Source organism: Melanerpes formicivorus, unplaced genomic scaffold (assembly GCF_026170545.1).
Source record: "Melanerpes formicivorus ecotype bairdi unplaced genomic scaffold, bMelFor1.0.p_v2 SCAF_31, whole genome shotgun sequence".
Taxonomy (NCBI): Eukaryota; Metazoa; Chordata; class Aves; order Piciformes; family Picidae; genus Melanerpes; species Melanerpes formicivorus.
Window position 1 is genome coordinate 3,464,535 of NW_027142383.1, and position 16,577 is coordinate 3,481,111.

Sequence of the window (16,577 nt, forward strand, 5' to 3'; positions counted from 1 at the left end):
ATATGAAGGTAAAAATACTGGATATTCTGGAATTTGACAGTGCTAACAAAAAAACTAAACAGGTTCTGAGTATTTTACTGAGAGAGGTATGTACTGCACAAATCTCAGAAGCAACAGAAAGAATGATCCAAAAACAAAAGGCAGCTTATGTAGCCACTGCTGTAGAAGCAGCTGTGAAACCACTAATACTACAAACAGAATAAGATAAATCAATACTGGGAGTCAGTACAAAGTTTGGGAGGCAATAAAAGTAAGCAAAATTGCTACATCTTCCTTTACAACGTGGAGATTAGTTAAAAATTCTTTAAAGCAACTAGAAAAAGATTGCAAGGCAGCTTCAGCAGTAATTAACAGCACTTTGCTAAGCCTGCCTTTCCTCCCCCGTTCTGTGGCTGCAATGGCTTTCTTGAGCCGTCCAACTGCCCCCCCGCCTTCCCCCCCCCCCCCCCCAGGGAAATGCCTAGGCATTTCAAAGGAGCTCCATGTAATATATTTAAGGACTGTAGTAAATAGGTTTTCATTTTTAAAAATATTCTTTAGTTAATGTAACATCTTTTTTATTTCCTTTTTAGGCATTTATTTGATAATTTAATTTTAATATAGTTCTTTAAGTTTTTAAGCATTTTTGGTATTAGCATAAGTTAAGAGTTTGGTATAGGTATATTATAGAATGGGTTTTTGATCTATTTTTGTATTCATAATATCTTTAAGATAAGGATTATATAGAGAGAGAGGAAAAAAAAGGAGGATGTATATTTTATAACTAAGGTTTTAGTGATACCAGCAAGAAATAGCTAACCCATGTTAACACCTGGAAACACCAGTTTTGCAACACAGTACTGCAATCATCTCAACAAACAACAGCACAAGAATCAACAAGATGAAAAAACAGCTTTTCCCATGAAGTTGAAACTCATCAGACCTACCTAGAATTGATCACAATAACTGTTATGATAATCTGATTTCAAAAGCATCAATCAGAAGAATGTACCAAAAAACATCTGAACTAGGACAGAGAGGGACCTGGGGGTACTGGTCAATGGTAGGCTGAACATGAGCCTTCAGTGTGCCCAGGTGGCCAAGAAGGCCAATGGCATCCTGGCCTGCATCAGGAATAGTGTGGCCAGCAGGAGCAGGGAGGTCATTCTGCCCCTGTACACTGCACTGGTTAGGCCACGTCTCGAGTACTGTGTCCAGTTCTGGGCCCCTCAGTTTAGGAAGGATGTTGAGTTGCTGGAATGTGTCCAGAGAAGGGCAACAAAGTTGGTGAGGGGTTTGGAACACAAGCCCTATGAGGAGAGACTGAGGGAGCTGGGGTTGCTTAGCCTGGAGAGGAGGAGATTCAGGGGTGACCTTATTGCTCTCTACAACTACCTGAAGGGAGGTTGTAGACAGGTGGATGTTGGTCTCTTCTCCCAGGCAACCAGCACCAGAACAAGAGGACACAGTCTCAAGCTGTGCCAGGGGAGGTTTAGGTTGGATGTTAGGAAGAAGTTCTACACAGAGAGGGTGATTGCCCATTGGAATGGGATGCCCGGGGAGGTGGTGGAGTCGCCATCGCTGGAGGTGTTCAGGAAGAGACTTGACAGGGTGCTTGGTTGCCATGGTTTAGTTGGTTGGGTGGTGTTGGATGATAGGTTGGACACGATGATCTTGAAGGTCGCTTCCTGCCCGGTTTATTCTATTCTGTTCTATTCTATTGTTTAATTATTGTGTGATTAGAGAAAATGTTCATATGGATTTATATGTTAACTCACCAGTTTGTCATAATTTTAAATAGTTAAAGGAAAAGTCAAAATTAATTATAATAGAACATACATTTTCATTTTAGGTTATAAAAAAAATAAGGGGGAATTTAGGTATGTCACACAAAAAAGAATGGTTAAAGCATATTATGTCCTCAAATTGTCATTTTATATGTTGTTTCAGATGTGATCTCACAAAATTTATAGAAGATATAAGAATTCTGGAAATTTTAGCTAGGAGAAACTTGAAAGAAGAACAAACAACATTAGGCCAAAGTTAGTATCAGTAGGACTCAGTACTTTTCCTTATCAAAAACAAAGCATCAAAAGATCAATATTATTAGGATGAGTAAAAATGCATAATTATGTTATGTTCAAGCAATGAATATTCAGGATGTCATTGTTAACCCAGCAATGGTGCCTTTTCACTCTTGCTGTTTGCCTGCAAGTATTTTCTTTATCTGTGGAGTTAGAGCCTGGCCAGATCTACCTTTACAGGTCAAGGAAAATCTTGCTAACATTAAACAATTATGATTTTTGACCATCTTAGAAAAATAAGGATGTAACATACCGTTAGAGCAGATTGTAAAAGACAGTGCTGAGGATTGGGTTTGCTGTGTTTGTGTCTTAATTCTTGTGTGCAATGTGTTCAGGCCTAATCAAGTCGTCTTTGTTGGTAAGAGGAGTGAAATGTAAAAATTAGAACTGGTACGATCTAAGTTCTTCTTTAAGAGATCATGCATGTGGCAAAGGAGTGAGTTCAGGGCTGTAAGATGAGACTTTCTGTCTGAAGAAAACAACTGTTCTGTTGTGTTCTGACCTTGTAAGATAAGTGGAAAGGAATGTGTGTGCTTGTTACTAGAGGGTTTGCTATCATTGACCATGAATTATGCCAGTTCTGTTAGAATGTCCTAATTAGCTCAACTTGAGCATTGTTGTCTTGTATGGGTTACATCAGTCTGTTAGACACACTGTGCTACAGAACTTTTGCTATATAGTTAGTTCTAACTTGCTTGCTTCTGTGTATGCAAAGAATTTGACAATATAAGGATGTATTTTATATGGGACAGGAACAACTCCCATGACCAGATTGCTCACAAAAACAAAAAGGGGGATTTGTGGCAATCACAGCAATAAGTACTGTGAGCAATCTGACAATATAAGCTTAGAGTTTGATATAGTGGTAGGCCATGCTTAACACAAGCGTAGAAGTAACTAGCAATTTAGCAAAATAGTGCTGTGCTAGCAGTGTGTAACTAAAAGTACTGCTAGCTGTAAACACAAAGAATTATCTTGGAATAACAGGATGCATACGTCCAGCAACAATTTTGCGTGATATTAGTAGTTTAACCAATAATGTATAACGGTAGGGCATGTGGACAATTGTGGGGAACCAATGAACTTATGCCAACTATGCTCTGTGAGTCTGTGTGTAAGCTGTAGAGGTTCCTTAATTAAACTGAACAATACCTAGGTCATATTGGTCATCCAGTATTCCGAGCTCCATCGTCAACACAATATACAGGGTTTTATTTCCTTGAGCGTAGTAGTAACACTCACTTAAGTCATAGATCCTCACAATGCATGTAAATTTGCTGATTTGGTTAGACCTTTCTACAGTATGTTACAATGAAATGCTGAATTGTACCTACTGTTAGACACACTGACTGATACTATGAAAGATCCAGAATTCGCTTGGTTGAATGGCTACAGCATGTTGATAGGGGTTTAGGTGAAATCTTTGTATTTTTTAGCAGCCTTTGCTCTTAGGTTTCAGTTGGGCAAATAAATCAAATCTGTGTGTTTTCTGTAATCGTGAAAAGCAGAAAAACTTCTCTTTCTAAACCACTTCTGCCATCTTCAGAGCGCATCTGCCTACGTCTGCATGCTTTTTGGATGAAGGATTTAAATCTGCAGTATACCTCAGGAACTCTGGGGCCTTCCAAGTGATTTTTATCTCTTAAATACGTGCTATGCTGCCTGAAGAGTTGCTACAAATATTTGGAAGTAATGACTCACACTGGTTTTGTTATCCTTGGGTTTTGACATGTAAAAGCACTTGTTCTTAAGCTGTATTGTAGCTTACAATATTCTCTTGCTGGTGCAGCTGAAGAGATCCTGGCAAATACGGTAGAACATTAATTTTCTGTGTCATAAATGCATCAATCATCCCTTTGATCTCTTTTTCTACTCTGCTTAGATTTTTCTAGTTTATCAGTAGCACCTTGCTTCCACAGAGCTCTCCTGCAGCTCTGAGCTGGCTTTTGCAGAAGATGCTGAACATTAAACCACTTTTCTAGTCAGGTGACTAAAATGATCACTGTTTTGAGACAGAGAATGGAGCAGATGATCTGAGAAGAGTGGAATAGTTAGAGACTGTGGTGCTTATTTTGCTTTCCTGATCATAAGATAAATGTAAGAGCAGTGAGAGCACTAGTGTGAGAGCTCAATAATGTTACTTCTACCTAGATAAATCACTAGTTGTTGTTCATGACATGAACAGCTATTATAGATGTCTGTGTCTTTTAGAGTCTATTTATATTGTTCAGATAACCCTTTCTGGCTGAATTATCCACAGACATGGAAATGAGGCATGAGGCACTAGCACTGCACTTTAAATCTTAGACAGCTGTTTCATATTTTGAATTTCATTGCACAGACTGAAAAAAATCCCTCACCCTGCAGCAAGGCAGCTATGGGGAAGTAGGATGTATGGAAGAGTTGTGGTTTCTTCTCAGTTCTGTGAGATAGTCGCGTTTGCTACGTTGTCAGAGTTAGTCTTAATTATCTGGCAGTTTTATCTTTGTTTGCCTTTCAGATTTATCTCCTATTCAGAGGATCATGGAATTATTATAGTTGGAAAAGACCTTTAAGATCATCCCATCCAATCATTATCTAACTCTACCAAGTCTGTTGCTAAGCCATGTCCCTCAGCACCACATCTATACTTCTTTTATATCCTTCCAGGAATGGAAACTACGCTACATCCCTGGGCAGCCTGTTTCAGGCCTTGACAACCCTTTCAGGGAAGAAAATTTTCTCAATGTCCAATGTAAGCCTTCCCTGGTACAACTTGAGGCCATTTCCTGTTGTCCTAGTACTTGTTACTAGGGAGAAGAGACTGACCCCCACCTCACTGCAACCTCCTTTCAGGGAGTTGTATAGAGCAATAAGGTCTTCTCTCAGCCTCCTTTTCTCCAGACTAAACAACTTCAGTTCCCTCAGCTGCTACTCATAAGACACCTATTCTCCAGACCCTTCACCAGCTTTGATGTCCTTGTCTGGACATGCTTCAGCATCTCAATGTCCTTCTTGTAGTGAGGGCCCCAAAACTGAACCCAGTATTCAAGATGTGGCCTCACCAGTGCTGAGTACAGGGGGACAATCACTTCCCTGGTCCTCGCTGGTCACACTACTCCTGATACAGGGCAAGATGCCATCTTGTTCCAATACTTAGACTAACACAGAATGCTAGTTGTTGTTCACTTGGTTTGTAACCTACCTGTTAATGCATAGCTATTGAAATAAATTGCTTTCTGTGGCATGATGAGGTATCTCTAACTTTGTAACTTCTTAGCATCTTAGCTTGTTTTGCTTGCATCACACTATAGCAGAAAGAAGATAAATAGCTTTGGTAGTTGAAGCTGAGTGCTTCACTGGAAGAGCTGTCTCCTGCTACTGCTTTTCTTCCCTGTCTCTTCTCTCTCCTCCTTTCCCCTCAAAGCTTGTTTCTGTTTCCATTATATTTCTTTCCTCTCTACTCTGCCCTAGTGAAGCTCCATCTGGAGTATTGTGGTGGTTTGGACCTGTAAATTCAAACACAGCTCCAATTAAGCAAGTAGTAGTTTTAGATATGAGAAGGGGAAAGCGCAAAGCTGATCCAGGAGCTGATGGGGGAGAACAGCAAGATACTGCTGCTGCTGAGGGAACTTCTGCTAAAAAAGAGCCTGCTGAGAAGGAAGAGAAATGTGGACGATGGAGACGGGAATCAATACGGCTGATCAATATGATCTAGTATTGTTCCTTTATTGCTTCAGCGTTGTTCCCTTATAAAGCAAGCATAGTACAGAGCAGACAGTAGAGCTGACAGGCTAGTAAGAAGTGTGCAGAAGAAGTGCGTATGAAGAAAAACTTTACAACTTATATAAGCTCGGGGGGCATTGCTGGCGTGGCTTCATTCGCCCCTCACGAGTGACCACACACTGTGCTACTATGGTGTTGTAGGGTTGGAAGGGAAAGGCCGTGTTTTCTCCTCCCCCCGGAGGAGGCACGATGATTTCAAGACTGCTTCTATGGCCGTGGCTAGATACATTGCTGCTTGTCGATGCCTTCATTCGTTGTGGCCCTGCAGTCATGAGGCAGTGGCACCTGTTGATAAAATGCTGAGAACCTGTTTAGTTTCTTCATTAGCATTGTCAAATGCCAAAATATCCAGCATTTCTACCTTCATATCGTGAGTCAGGTCTGAATTAGTATTGAATGCCGTATGTAAGGGATGGTATTGACAAAGGAACCAAGTGTCCCTGTTAGACCCTGCTGAGTAATGAAAAGCAGTATCAGAGTTATTGTCCTGGATTTTGGACCACTCTGATCACTAAATCCTGACTTAATTGCAAAGCCTTATCAGGAAGCTGCAATTGCTGATAAGATCTGGTTAATGGTGACACCTCGTAGAGTCTGCTGGCTGCCGAGGCGTGGCTTCCCAGGCATTTGCAAGTGAATTGTCACTTAATTGAGAAGTTGCAAGGTCTAAGGCGGTGTGACTTTCAAAGTCTGCTTGCTGACAGGGCCTGAAACTGAGACAGCACTGTCTTAGGGTGTAACTTTTTTGTTGCAATCAGAATATCATCCATAGACTTATAGATGTCACAAGTCTATGTCACAATGAGTCTATCTAAGTGGGAAGAGAGTGCCAGAGAATTCAAGCATGCCTTCAGGCTACCCATTGATATCGGTGGGTGGAGTCTGCCTTAATCGATGACTCACTCAGTAGATGCAGACTTTGTTGAATCCTCTGGGTGTGAGCAAATTGTAAAGAAAACGATCCTTCAAATGAATAATAATCAGGTCCCAATTTGTGGGGACTGGGAGTTGGGAGGCCAGATTGTAAGGCACCCATCTCCTCCATGATCACTGTCAGACCTCGTAATAAACACCATTTGGTGACATAAGTGTGTCAGAAGGGATTAACAAATGTGTTGGAAACAACTGATTGATTACAGCAGTTGTGTATCCTGACTGTAGCTCATAGGTAGCTATGGCTTGTCTAGCTTCTGTTAAAGAACATTAGTCAGTTCAGAGATTAGTCATTGTTAACCTTCCTCATCTGTGACTCCATTTCCCACAATACCTTTCCACCAGCGCAGCGGGACAGTTCCCTGTCCCTCCCACCTCCCGATCGCCCCATCGGGACTAAATTGGAATCTCCGTCCGAGGCTATACTCTGCTGATAATGTCTGGAATATAGGAGGCGGGGGGAGGGGGTGTAGCGCAGCTGAAACTGCCGGGGGGAAGGGGCCGCTAGGGCCGTTCCTGCCGCTGCCGTGGGGGTGGCTGCTGCTGGGGCCGCTGCCGGTGTCAGTGCTGGTATCGGTGGTGCATCGGTTGATTCCGCTTGATCGGAGCCGCCGGTACTCGCGGGGGCCATGGGGGGTCGCGGGAGACGTCGCCAGGAGAGCTGCCGGAGTGTGGGGCGCCGTTGGGGTAGGCGCCACCGGGCTGAGCGCTGCCGGGGTGGTGGGGGCCACTGTTGGGGCGGCTGGGGATCGCGGTGGGGTGGGGGTGCAAAAATGCCATGATCGCGAGCCTGCAAGCACTCCATCTTTTCCAAGACGAGTTGCAGGGCAGAGTTGCCGCTGTCTGGGCTCCCAGCGTCGGACCTCTCGTCTTCAAGTCCGAGCCATCGCTGGCGGTATCAGAGGAAGATGTTGATGAAGGGGATCGAAAACGCCGAGCCACAGGTTTCGCTGCTTTTTCTTTTTTTTTTTTTTTAAATGGGTTTCTCCGCTGGACGCGGGCGGCTGTTGTGGTGTGTTAATAAACACGGTGTGCTGGCCAAGATGGCGGAGGTGGCGTCTTCTTTGTCTAATTCTTAATGCGTAGCGACCTCAATTTTGATTTCGCGTGCCTTATCAGTTCAATCAGGATTCGCTTCTGCCGCTATTGACGTGGCAGGAGCAGATTTTTCCACGCAAAAGGACGGTAATAAAGAGCCACGATTCATGGAGACGGAGTAGCAGGCAATTGAAATTGAGGAGGATGCTGACGGAGCGGCAGACGATGTGCAGGGAGAGAGGAGGGGGGCGGAGGGCAGGGTGTGCCTTCCGAGTCTCCCTTTCTCGTCTCGGTTAGAACCAAACGCCGCAGCAGCTGAACTGGGAGTAGACTGCTCTGCTTTTTTCGATTGCGATGTCCGTAACGATCCGTCACATGGTGCTATAGCAAAAAGCTGCTTTTTCAGGTATGTAGCACCTCATCCCACAGCTGGGCTGCAATTTCATCCCGTGCTTCAGAAGTAAAAGCTTAATTGCCATGGGGATGACTCCAGGCACATGCTAATAGCCATTTTACGATCCCAGAATTGCCAGTAATACCTCTCATGAAGAGGAGAGGTGGAGGACGTTTAGCACAGCCTCTTCTGTGTTGTGGCGTGCTTCCCCTTGCCCCTCCTCCGGTCGCTCACCGGGCCAGGGTGAGATTCACTTCCTTTTTGAGCACACGCTGAGCACCGGGGCAGTGCTGTTCGACCGGCTTTCTGTATCGTTCGGACGTACCTCTTTGTGCTGAGTTGATCAGTATTGTAGTCTGAGGATCCCTTGTCCACGAGTTCAGGTGTATTTGGGCGCCAGATATCGGGGCGACGGAGATGGGAATCAATACGGCTGACCAATATGATCGAGTATTGTTCCTTTATTGTTCCAGTGTTGCAGGCCGATGGTGCAGGCCTGAGGTGCAGGCCTATGGAGCAGGCCTGTAGTGCAAGTATAGCACAGTAAAGAGTAGAAGAAACAGGAGACAGGAAAGGCAGAAGTGCGTAGCAAGGCAACTGCTACAACTTATATAAACTCAGAGTGCCCTGTTGGCATAGCTCCATTGGTTCCCTCTGAGTGACCACACATTGCACTATTACAGATTATTGGTCCAACTACTAATGACACAACGAGGTTGTTGATGCAGGTGCATGTCCTGTTGTCCCAAGATAACTGTCCATATTTATAGCTACCAGTGTCTTGTTTTAGTTACATGCTGCAGGCACAGCACTGTTTTGCTCCACTGCTAGCTGGCTCTGCATTTATGCTGAGCATGGCCTACCATCATGTCAGGCTCTAGGCCTGCACTGCCAGACTGCTCACACTGCTCGTCGCTGGCATTGCCACATGTGCAGTCTCCAAAATCCCACTGTCCCCAAGAAATGTAAGGTCTCTTGCTTGTTGGTGGGATTTGCCATGGTAGAGACTCTATTTACCACATCCACTGGAATGTGTTGGCGTCCATCTTGCCACCGCACTCCCAGAAACTGAATTTCTGTGGTAGGTCCTTTCACCTTGTCTCGTTTGATGGCAAAACCTGCATTCAGAAGAATGTCAATGATTTTGTTACCTTTCTCGAAGACTTCCTCAGCAGTTTTACCCCAGACGATGATATCATCGATGAACTGGATGTGTTCTGGAGCACCGCCTTTCTCCAGAGCATCGTGGATCACTGCATGACAGATGCTTGAGCTGTGGATCCAGCCCATTGGCAGTCTGTTGAAAGTGTACTGGATTCCTCTCCAGGTGAAAGCAAACTGAGGCCTGCATTCCTCTGCTAAGGGAATAAAGAAAAATGCATTAGCAAAGTCTATGGTAGCATACCATTTGGCCTCTTTGGATTCTAGCTCATACTGGAGTTCCATCATGTCTGGTACTGCTGCACTCATAGGTGGTGTCACTTCATTTAGGGCTCGGTAGTCTACTGTCAGACGCCAGTCTCCATTCTGCTTCCGCACAGGCCACTCTGGACTGTTGAAAGGTGAATGAGTTTTGCTGACGACTTTGTGACTCTCCAACTGACGAATCAGATTCTGAATGGGCAACAAAGAGTCACGGTTGGTTCTGTATTGTCTGTGATGCACAGTCTGAGAAGCAACCGGCAATTTAATGTCCTGTATCTTATGTTGTCCCACAACTGCAGATTCATCCAAAAGCTCAGGTCTAGCAGACAGCTTCAATTTTTGTCCATCAATTTCTATAGAAGCTACTCCAAAAGCCCATTTGTAACCTCTCGGGTCCTTGAAACACCCTTCTCTCAGAAAATCAATTCCCAAAATACAAGGTGCATCAGGTCCGGTCACAACTGTATGCTTCCTCCATTGTTTACCAGTTAAACTTATATTAGCCTCCACCTTACTTAACTCTTGAGATCCACCAGTGACTCCCAGAATAGTTATAGACTCTGATCCCTGATAATTTGATGGCATTATGGTGCACTGAGCTCCTGTGTCAACCAAGGCCCTGTACTTCCGAAATTGTGAAGTGCCAGGCCACTGGATGTACACATCCCAATAGATTCTATTATCTCTGTTATCCCTCTCCTCCCCCTGGCGGGAGGCAGGGCACCCCTAGTTATGGGGAACATGCCCACATGTGCATTGAGCACAGTGTGCAGTGTTATAGCTTTGCATGTTACAACTGGAGCCACTGTTGGAGCTATTAGAGTTGCTCTGGGGAACTGCAGAAGTAACAGCTACCCTTCTGGTATTGCTACCTCGGGTTCTGCCACTTTGCAGTTCCCTCAGTCTCCTGAAAAGATTAGCAGTTGGTTGGACATCCCAGCGGTTCATGTTCTCACCAAACTGATCACGCAGAGTTATCCAAATAGTTCTATGTGATTGCCTTGGTGGTCTGTTTTGATTTGATCTGTTTTGGAATGACCTCCTTGGAGGACGTGTATTCTTCACAGATGAAACTTGTATCCACCTGGAGGAAGAAATGAAATTATCCCTTTGTGCCAATTGGGATATGGAATTTCTAAATTCATCTTTTAACTCTCTTATGCAATTCTGTATATCTCCAGACATAGTTTTAATGGCCGAAACCAAAGAAACACGTGTCATGCTATCCTCCAATTGTCTCATTTGATCACTGAATTGGCCAACCGTAGGAGAAGCTCTACCATAATTTCTTGACACAATTCTGCTTGCCAGAATGTTTGCATAAGTAGAAGGAGCAAGTTTGATGATCTTTTTAGCAAGACCAATACCCACAGGAATGTCATCAGGATTCAGAGTTTCATGTTCACCATAGAGTAGCTCTCTAACAGGAAATTCTCTCAAGCCCTTAATTCCCTCATCTATGGTAGTCCAGGGTTTAGGATTCCATGGAAGATCACCTCGGGAAGGGTATCTCAGGGCAACCGCCATTAAAAGGCGTATCCACAGATTAACCTTACCGAGAGCCCTGCCTAGATGTCTATCTATTCCATTATCCCTTGAGAGAGTTCCTAACTGAGCTGCTGACTTGTCTCCAACTGTTAGAGCTGGAGCACCTGTATCATAACATCTACTAAGCCAAGCTAGAACTGGCTCCTTATCTGCCCTGGTGTAATCTTTACAGACAATTCGCAATTCCTCACGCGGTGAGGAACATTCTAAAATATCATCTTCCTCTTCCTCTCCCTGAACTTTTTGTCCAAATAATCCTGCTGTCATTTTCTCAAGGATCTCTTTAAGCTGAGAACCACCTTTGCCAGCTCCTTTCCTGGCTTCATCTCTATCCTGCTTTGCTCTCACTAGGTTAGCTAGATCTTTAAAACAAATCTTCTCTTCCTCCTCAGCAGGATTTCTTAGAGTAGAGTGCCCCTCACCAGGATCAGTCTCCAGCTCTTCTTCTCCATCAGCTTTGGTCTTTCCACTTCTAGTCTTTAAAACAGCCACCTTAACTGGAGCTGTGTTTGAATTTACAGCCACCTTAATAGAAGCTGACAGGTCCTGAGATAAATCAGCTGCTAGGGCAGTGACTTCCGGTCCCACCGAGAGAGTGGGCGGAAGTGACGTTGCTCCGTTAATGGCCAACGGAGAAGAAGGAGGAGGAGAAGGAGTAGGAGCCATGTTGATATCAGCCGCCGCCCTTGGCAGCCTGCCAGAATCAGCAGCAAAATCATTTAGAGCAGCCTTTCCAATTAACTTCTTAGCTCTCTTTTTAACTGACAGTGATTCTGCACACTCTTCATCACTAGATGACTCTGGGACTGATCCAGATCCTCGGCGTTTTCTCTTTGATCTAGTTTTAATAACAAAACACCTTCTTCTCCCGACGCCAGGAATACAGAGAATACACATTAGTTATCACCAGCAGCAGGATTATACACATGAAATAAATCACCTTTGGATCCCAGGCATCACCTAAAGTTACTCTCTGCTCCGGCGGAATCTTAAAACCCTTTATCTCAATTGGGAGAGTGGTGGAGGTAACATTTCTATATCTCGCTGGCCATAATAAATCAATACATTTTCCATACCATAATCTAACTCTATACATAACCCACAGATAAATTGTCCGCACCACATATTTGCCCAGGTAATCCAAAATCAAACCCAAACAATATCTGTAAACCAGAGCCCCAAAAATTGAAAAGAATTGTCGTTCTACAAACCGCAACACCTTCATGTTTGCTAATTCAGCTAGAAAACACTAAATCAATCAAGTAATAAATTAAACTAATTATCTGTCGCACGTTGGTTAAGCCAAGAGAAAAAAAAAATGTCGTAGGGTTGGAAGGGTAAGGCCAAAAAGCCTCCTCCTTCCCCCCTGTAAAGTGAAGGGAAAGGGAAAAAAAACCTCACAGCTGAATTAGCAAAGCAATGGGTGCTGTATATTTACAAAGCAGGGAAACGCAGGGGAATTTACAGAATTTACAATATTTACACTATATGCAGAAATATACAATAGAGTAGCACAGAAATGAGAGTTCCCCCCTCTGCTGAGGGGGTTCCCCACCTCTGCTCCCCCCTCTCTCCCCCCTTCCCCAGAGCGGGTTAGAAAAGAGAGAAAAGAGAAAAAAGTTAGAAGCAGTTACGTGTTAATTGGAAAGCAGTTAATACAGGCCTTGCAGTTTATCAGTTTCAAGGTCAAGCCTTGGCCGAGAGCCCAGAACAGCTAGCCGCTGCCGAAGGAGGGGAGACAGAACTGAACTGGAAAAGTGCAGGAAAGCCCAAGATACCCTGCTGCGCTCCCAGTTCAGAAGGTGCTTCCTCCCAATCTACCAATGAAATTAGTTTAGATCCATCTTTTCGTTTACCAACATCCGACCACCATATTCCCTTTCTTAAGGGGACAGCCTCAAACGGTCACAAATGGACAGCCCGTGGAGGTGGTGGAGGCACCATCATTGGAGGTGTTCAGGAGGAGGCTTGATGGGGTGCTTGGTGCCATTGTTTAGTTGTTTAGGTGGGTTGGATTGGTTGATGGGTTGGACATGATGATCTTGAAGGTCTCTTCCAACCTGGTCTGGTCTGTTCTATTCTATTCTAATTTTGTTTAAATTAATGCTCCTTTTATTCCCAGTCAGTATTTTCCCTTAGTTTTATCCTACCACTATAAAACCTAGGAAATCATTGTCACCTTTCTCCTATTCCTGGTTCAGAGACTGTCCATCTTAATGATCTCTACTTTCCTATACATACATGCTCTGTGTGCATGTATATAATCTATATTTTTGATTGAAATACTGTTACTAGGGGAAAAAGGAAATTATCTTTTATCTCAATCTGTGCAAGAAGTGTCTTAAGCATAAGTAATGCATTTTTCATCTTTTTATACCCTGCACTTAGCTTGAAATTAAAAAGAAGCGAAAAAGCCACAGACTTCCTCAGAAACATGATCTGCAACTTGTTAAAAAACAATTCTAATGTAGATATTTTTTCCTCCTAGGTTTTACCAAGAGACAGTACATCTAACACTTAACTTGGATCATCTCTTGTTCATCAGCTTGAAAATCATAACAACCCCCAAAAACTGGCACTTGATCTGAAAGGAAAAAAAACAAAAGCTGTAAGAAATATGTCTATTACTAACACGCCAACAAGTAATGATGCTTGTCTGAGCATTGTCCACAGTTTGATGTGCCATCGTCAAGGTGGAGAAAGTGAAACTTTTGCCAAACGTGCAATAGAAAGTTTAGTTAAAAAGCTAAAGGAGAAAAAAGATGAATTGGATTCTTTGATTACAGCTATAACCACAAATGGAGCTCATCCTAGCAAGTGTGTTACGATACAGAGAACGCTGGATGGGAGGCTTCAGGTTAGTACCAGTGAAAATCAGATGTTTTCCTCCTAGTGAAGCTGGAGCAGGAGTGATGCAGGATCCTTAGGATGTTGAGGAAGTGTAGCTCTTCTTTTGCATCTTCCCCCTTGCCCCTGTTTGTAGGCATGTTTTGTGGCTGGAGCTCTGGACTGTTGCAGTAGTTAATTATTTTTATTTTTTTTTCAGAAGGGTTGGATCAGCCATTGTAAATAAACGTGTGACAGTAAAAAGTAGCTTCATGTACCAAATTCACAACTGCTTGTCCTAGTATTTTCACTACAAGCTTCTGTTTGGCTTTGTCTTGGTCAGCAATGTGAAGAAAGACCTATGATCCTTTGCTGAGGTACCCTGAGGAGTCTGCACTGAGGATTTACATTAGCCTTACACCATCGGTACTCAGTACTGCATAGATTGGGTCATGATTTCCCTGTTCCAGGACAGATGATCTGTTTGCTGGCTAATTTCCTGTCTACCCTAAAAACATGGAGTTTGTTTTTGAGGGTCTTGGTGTTTTTTTTTTCATTATAATGGATTGGCATTCTTCTACTTGTAAATTCCTTATAGCGTAGCTTAATGCCTTATTCCTCTTCTTTTGGGGCAAAGCTTCATCATCCATGATGGGGAAGGTGACCATACATACTACATTAAGCAAAAATTCTGCTGCTCCTATTTTGTATCCAGGATTTTTCTGAAGAATCATGGTGTTGACTTAACCCTAGCAAAACCCTTCTAGAAATGTATTCCTGTTAAGTACAGAATTTGAGTAAACTTTGCACCACCTGTGGGTAGTGCAGTTTACCATCACTAGTGCAGTTCACTGTCCTAAAGGGTATGAGGCATATGAGAAGCATAGACAGGGCTCTAAATTTTAGGAAAGCAAACTTCCAGCTTTACAAGGAGTTAGTAAGTAGGACCCCATGGGAAACAGCCCTCAGAGATAAGGGAGCTGAACAGAGCTGGCAGATCTTTAAGGATGCTTTCCATAGAGCACAAGAGATCTCAATCCCCAGGTGTAGGAAATCAAGGATGAGACCAGCATGGCTCAGCTGGTCAAACTAAAAGGCAAAAAGGAGCTGTAACAGGCAGTGGAAGCAGGGACAGGTATCCAGGGAAGAGTGTAGGGATGCTGCCTGATTGTGTAGGGATGAGGTCAGGGAGGCCAGGGCATGGTTGGAGCTGAACCTGACAAAAGATGCAAAGAATAATAAGAAGACCTTCTACAGATACATCAATGAAAAAAAGGAAGGTAAAAGAAAACATGTGTCCCCAGAAGATCAAGAATGGTCAGTTAGTAACAACATATAGGGAGAAAGCTGAGGTCCTCAACAACTTTTTTCCTCAGTCTTCACTGGCAACCTCTCTCCCAACACCTCCCAAGTTAAAAAATCACAAGGTGGGGACCAGTGTGATGAAGTCTCTCCCACTGTATGTGAAAATCAGGTTTGAGACCTCCTGAGGAACCTGAACATACATAAGTCTGTGGGACCTGATGAGATGCATCCCAGAGTCCTGAGAGAATTGGCTGATGTAGCCACCAAGCCACTCTCCATCATATTTGAAAATTTCTGGCAATCAGGTGAAGACCCTGGTGACTGGAAGAAGGGACAAATTACACCCACTTTTAAAAAGGGCAGAAAGGAGGACCCTGGGAAATACCGACCTGTCAGCCTCACCTCTGTGCCTGGGAAGATCATGGAGCAGATTCTCCTAGAAAGTCTGATAAGACACATGGAGGACAGGGAGGTGATTAAAGACAGCCAGCATGGCTTCACTAAGGGCAAATGCTGCCTGACCAACCTAGTGGCTTTCTGTGACAGAACAACTGCATCAGTGGACAAGGGATTGATGGGTGGACCGTTCAGTGGATAAGGAATTGGCTGGATGTTCGCATCCATAGGGTAGTGATCAATGGCTCAAAGTCCAGATGGAGAGGAGTGACAAGTGGTGTCCCTCAGGGGTCTGTACTGGGACCTGTACTGTTTAATATTTTTATCAATGATATAGACAGCTGGGTAGAGGGCACTATCGGCAAGTTTGTAGATGATACCAAGCTGAATGGTGCTGTCGATAAGCCGGAGGGAAGGGATGTCATTCAGAAGGACCTGGATAAGCTGGAGAGGTGGGCCCAGGTGAACCTCATGAGGTTCAACAAGACCAAATGCAGGGTCCTGCACCTGGGTGGGATCAGCCCTCGCTATCAATACACGCTGGAGGAGAAGGTGATAGAAAGCAACCCTGAGGTAAAGGCCTTGCAGGTGCTGATGGACAAGAAGCTGGATGTGAGCAAACAGTGTTCGCTTGCAGCCCAGAAGGCCAGTCGCATCCTGGGCTGCATCAAAAGAAGCATTGCCAGCAGATCCAGAGAGGTGATTCTGCCAGTCTACTCTGCTCTGGTAAGGCTGCACCTGGACTACTGCATCCAGCTCGGGAGCCCTCAATCCAGGAAGGACATGGACCTGATGGAACAGGTCCACAGGAGGGCCACAAAAATGATCAGGGGGCTGGAACACCTCTGCTACGAGGACAGGCTGAGGGAGCTGGGATTGTTCAG

General features: G+C 44.1%; 1 protein-coding gene across 6 annotated transcripts in view; it reads left to right on the plus strand.

Annotated features, from left to right (window-relative positions):
• SMAD4 (SMAD family member 4) overlaps positions 1–16,577 on the plus strand; it is a 135,346-nt gene that overhangs the window by 84,836 nt on the left and 33,933 nt on the right. For 5 of the 6 annotated variants that reach the window (XM_068155390.1, XM_068155389.1, XM_068155392.1 and 2 more), the window contains one exon: positions 13,655–14,023. In XM_068155390.1, the coding sequence (XP_068011491.1) occupies positions 13,784–14,023 (240 nt within the window). In that variant the 5' untranslated portion in view covers positions 13,655–13,783. Of the gene's footprint in view, positions 1–13,654; positions 14,024–14,048; positions 16,420–16,577 lie in introns of those variants that run through there. The other variant, XM_068155394.1, reaches the window with a different exon arrangement.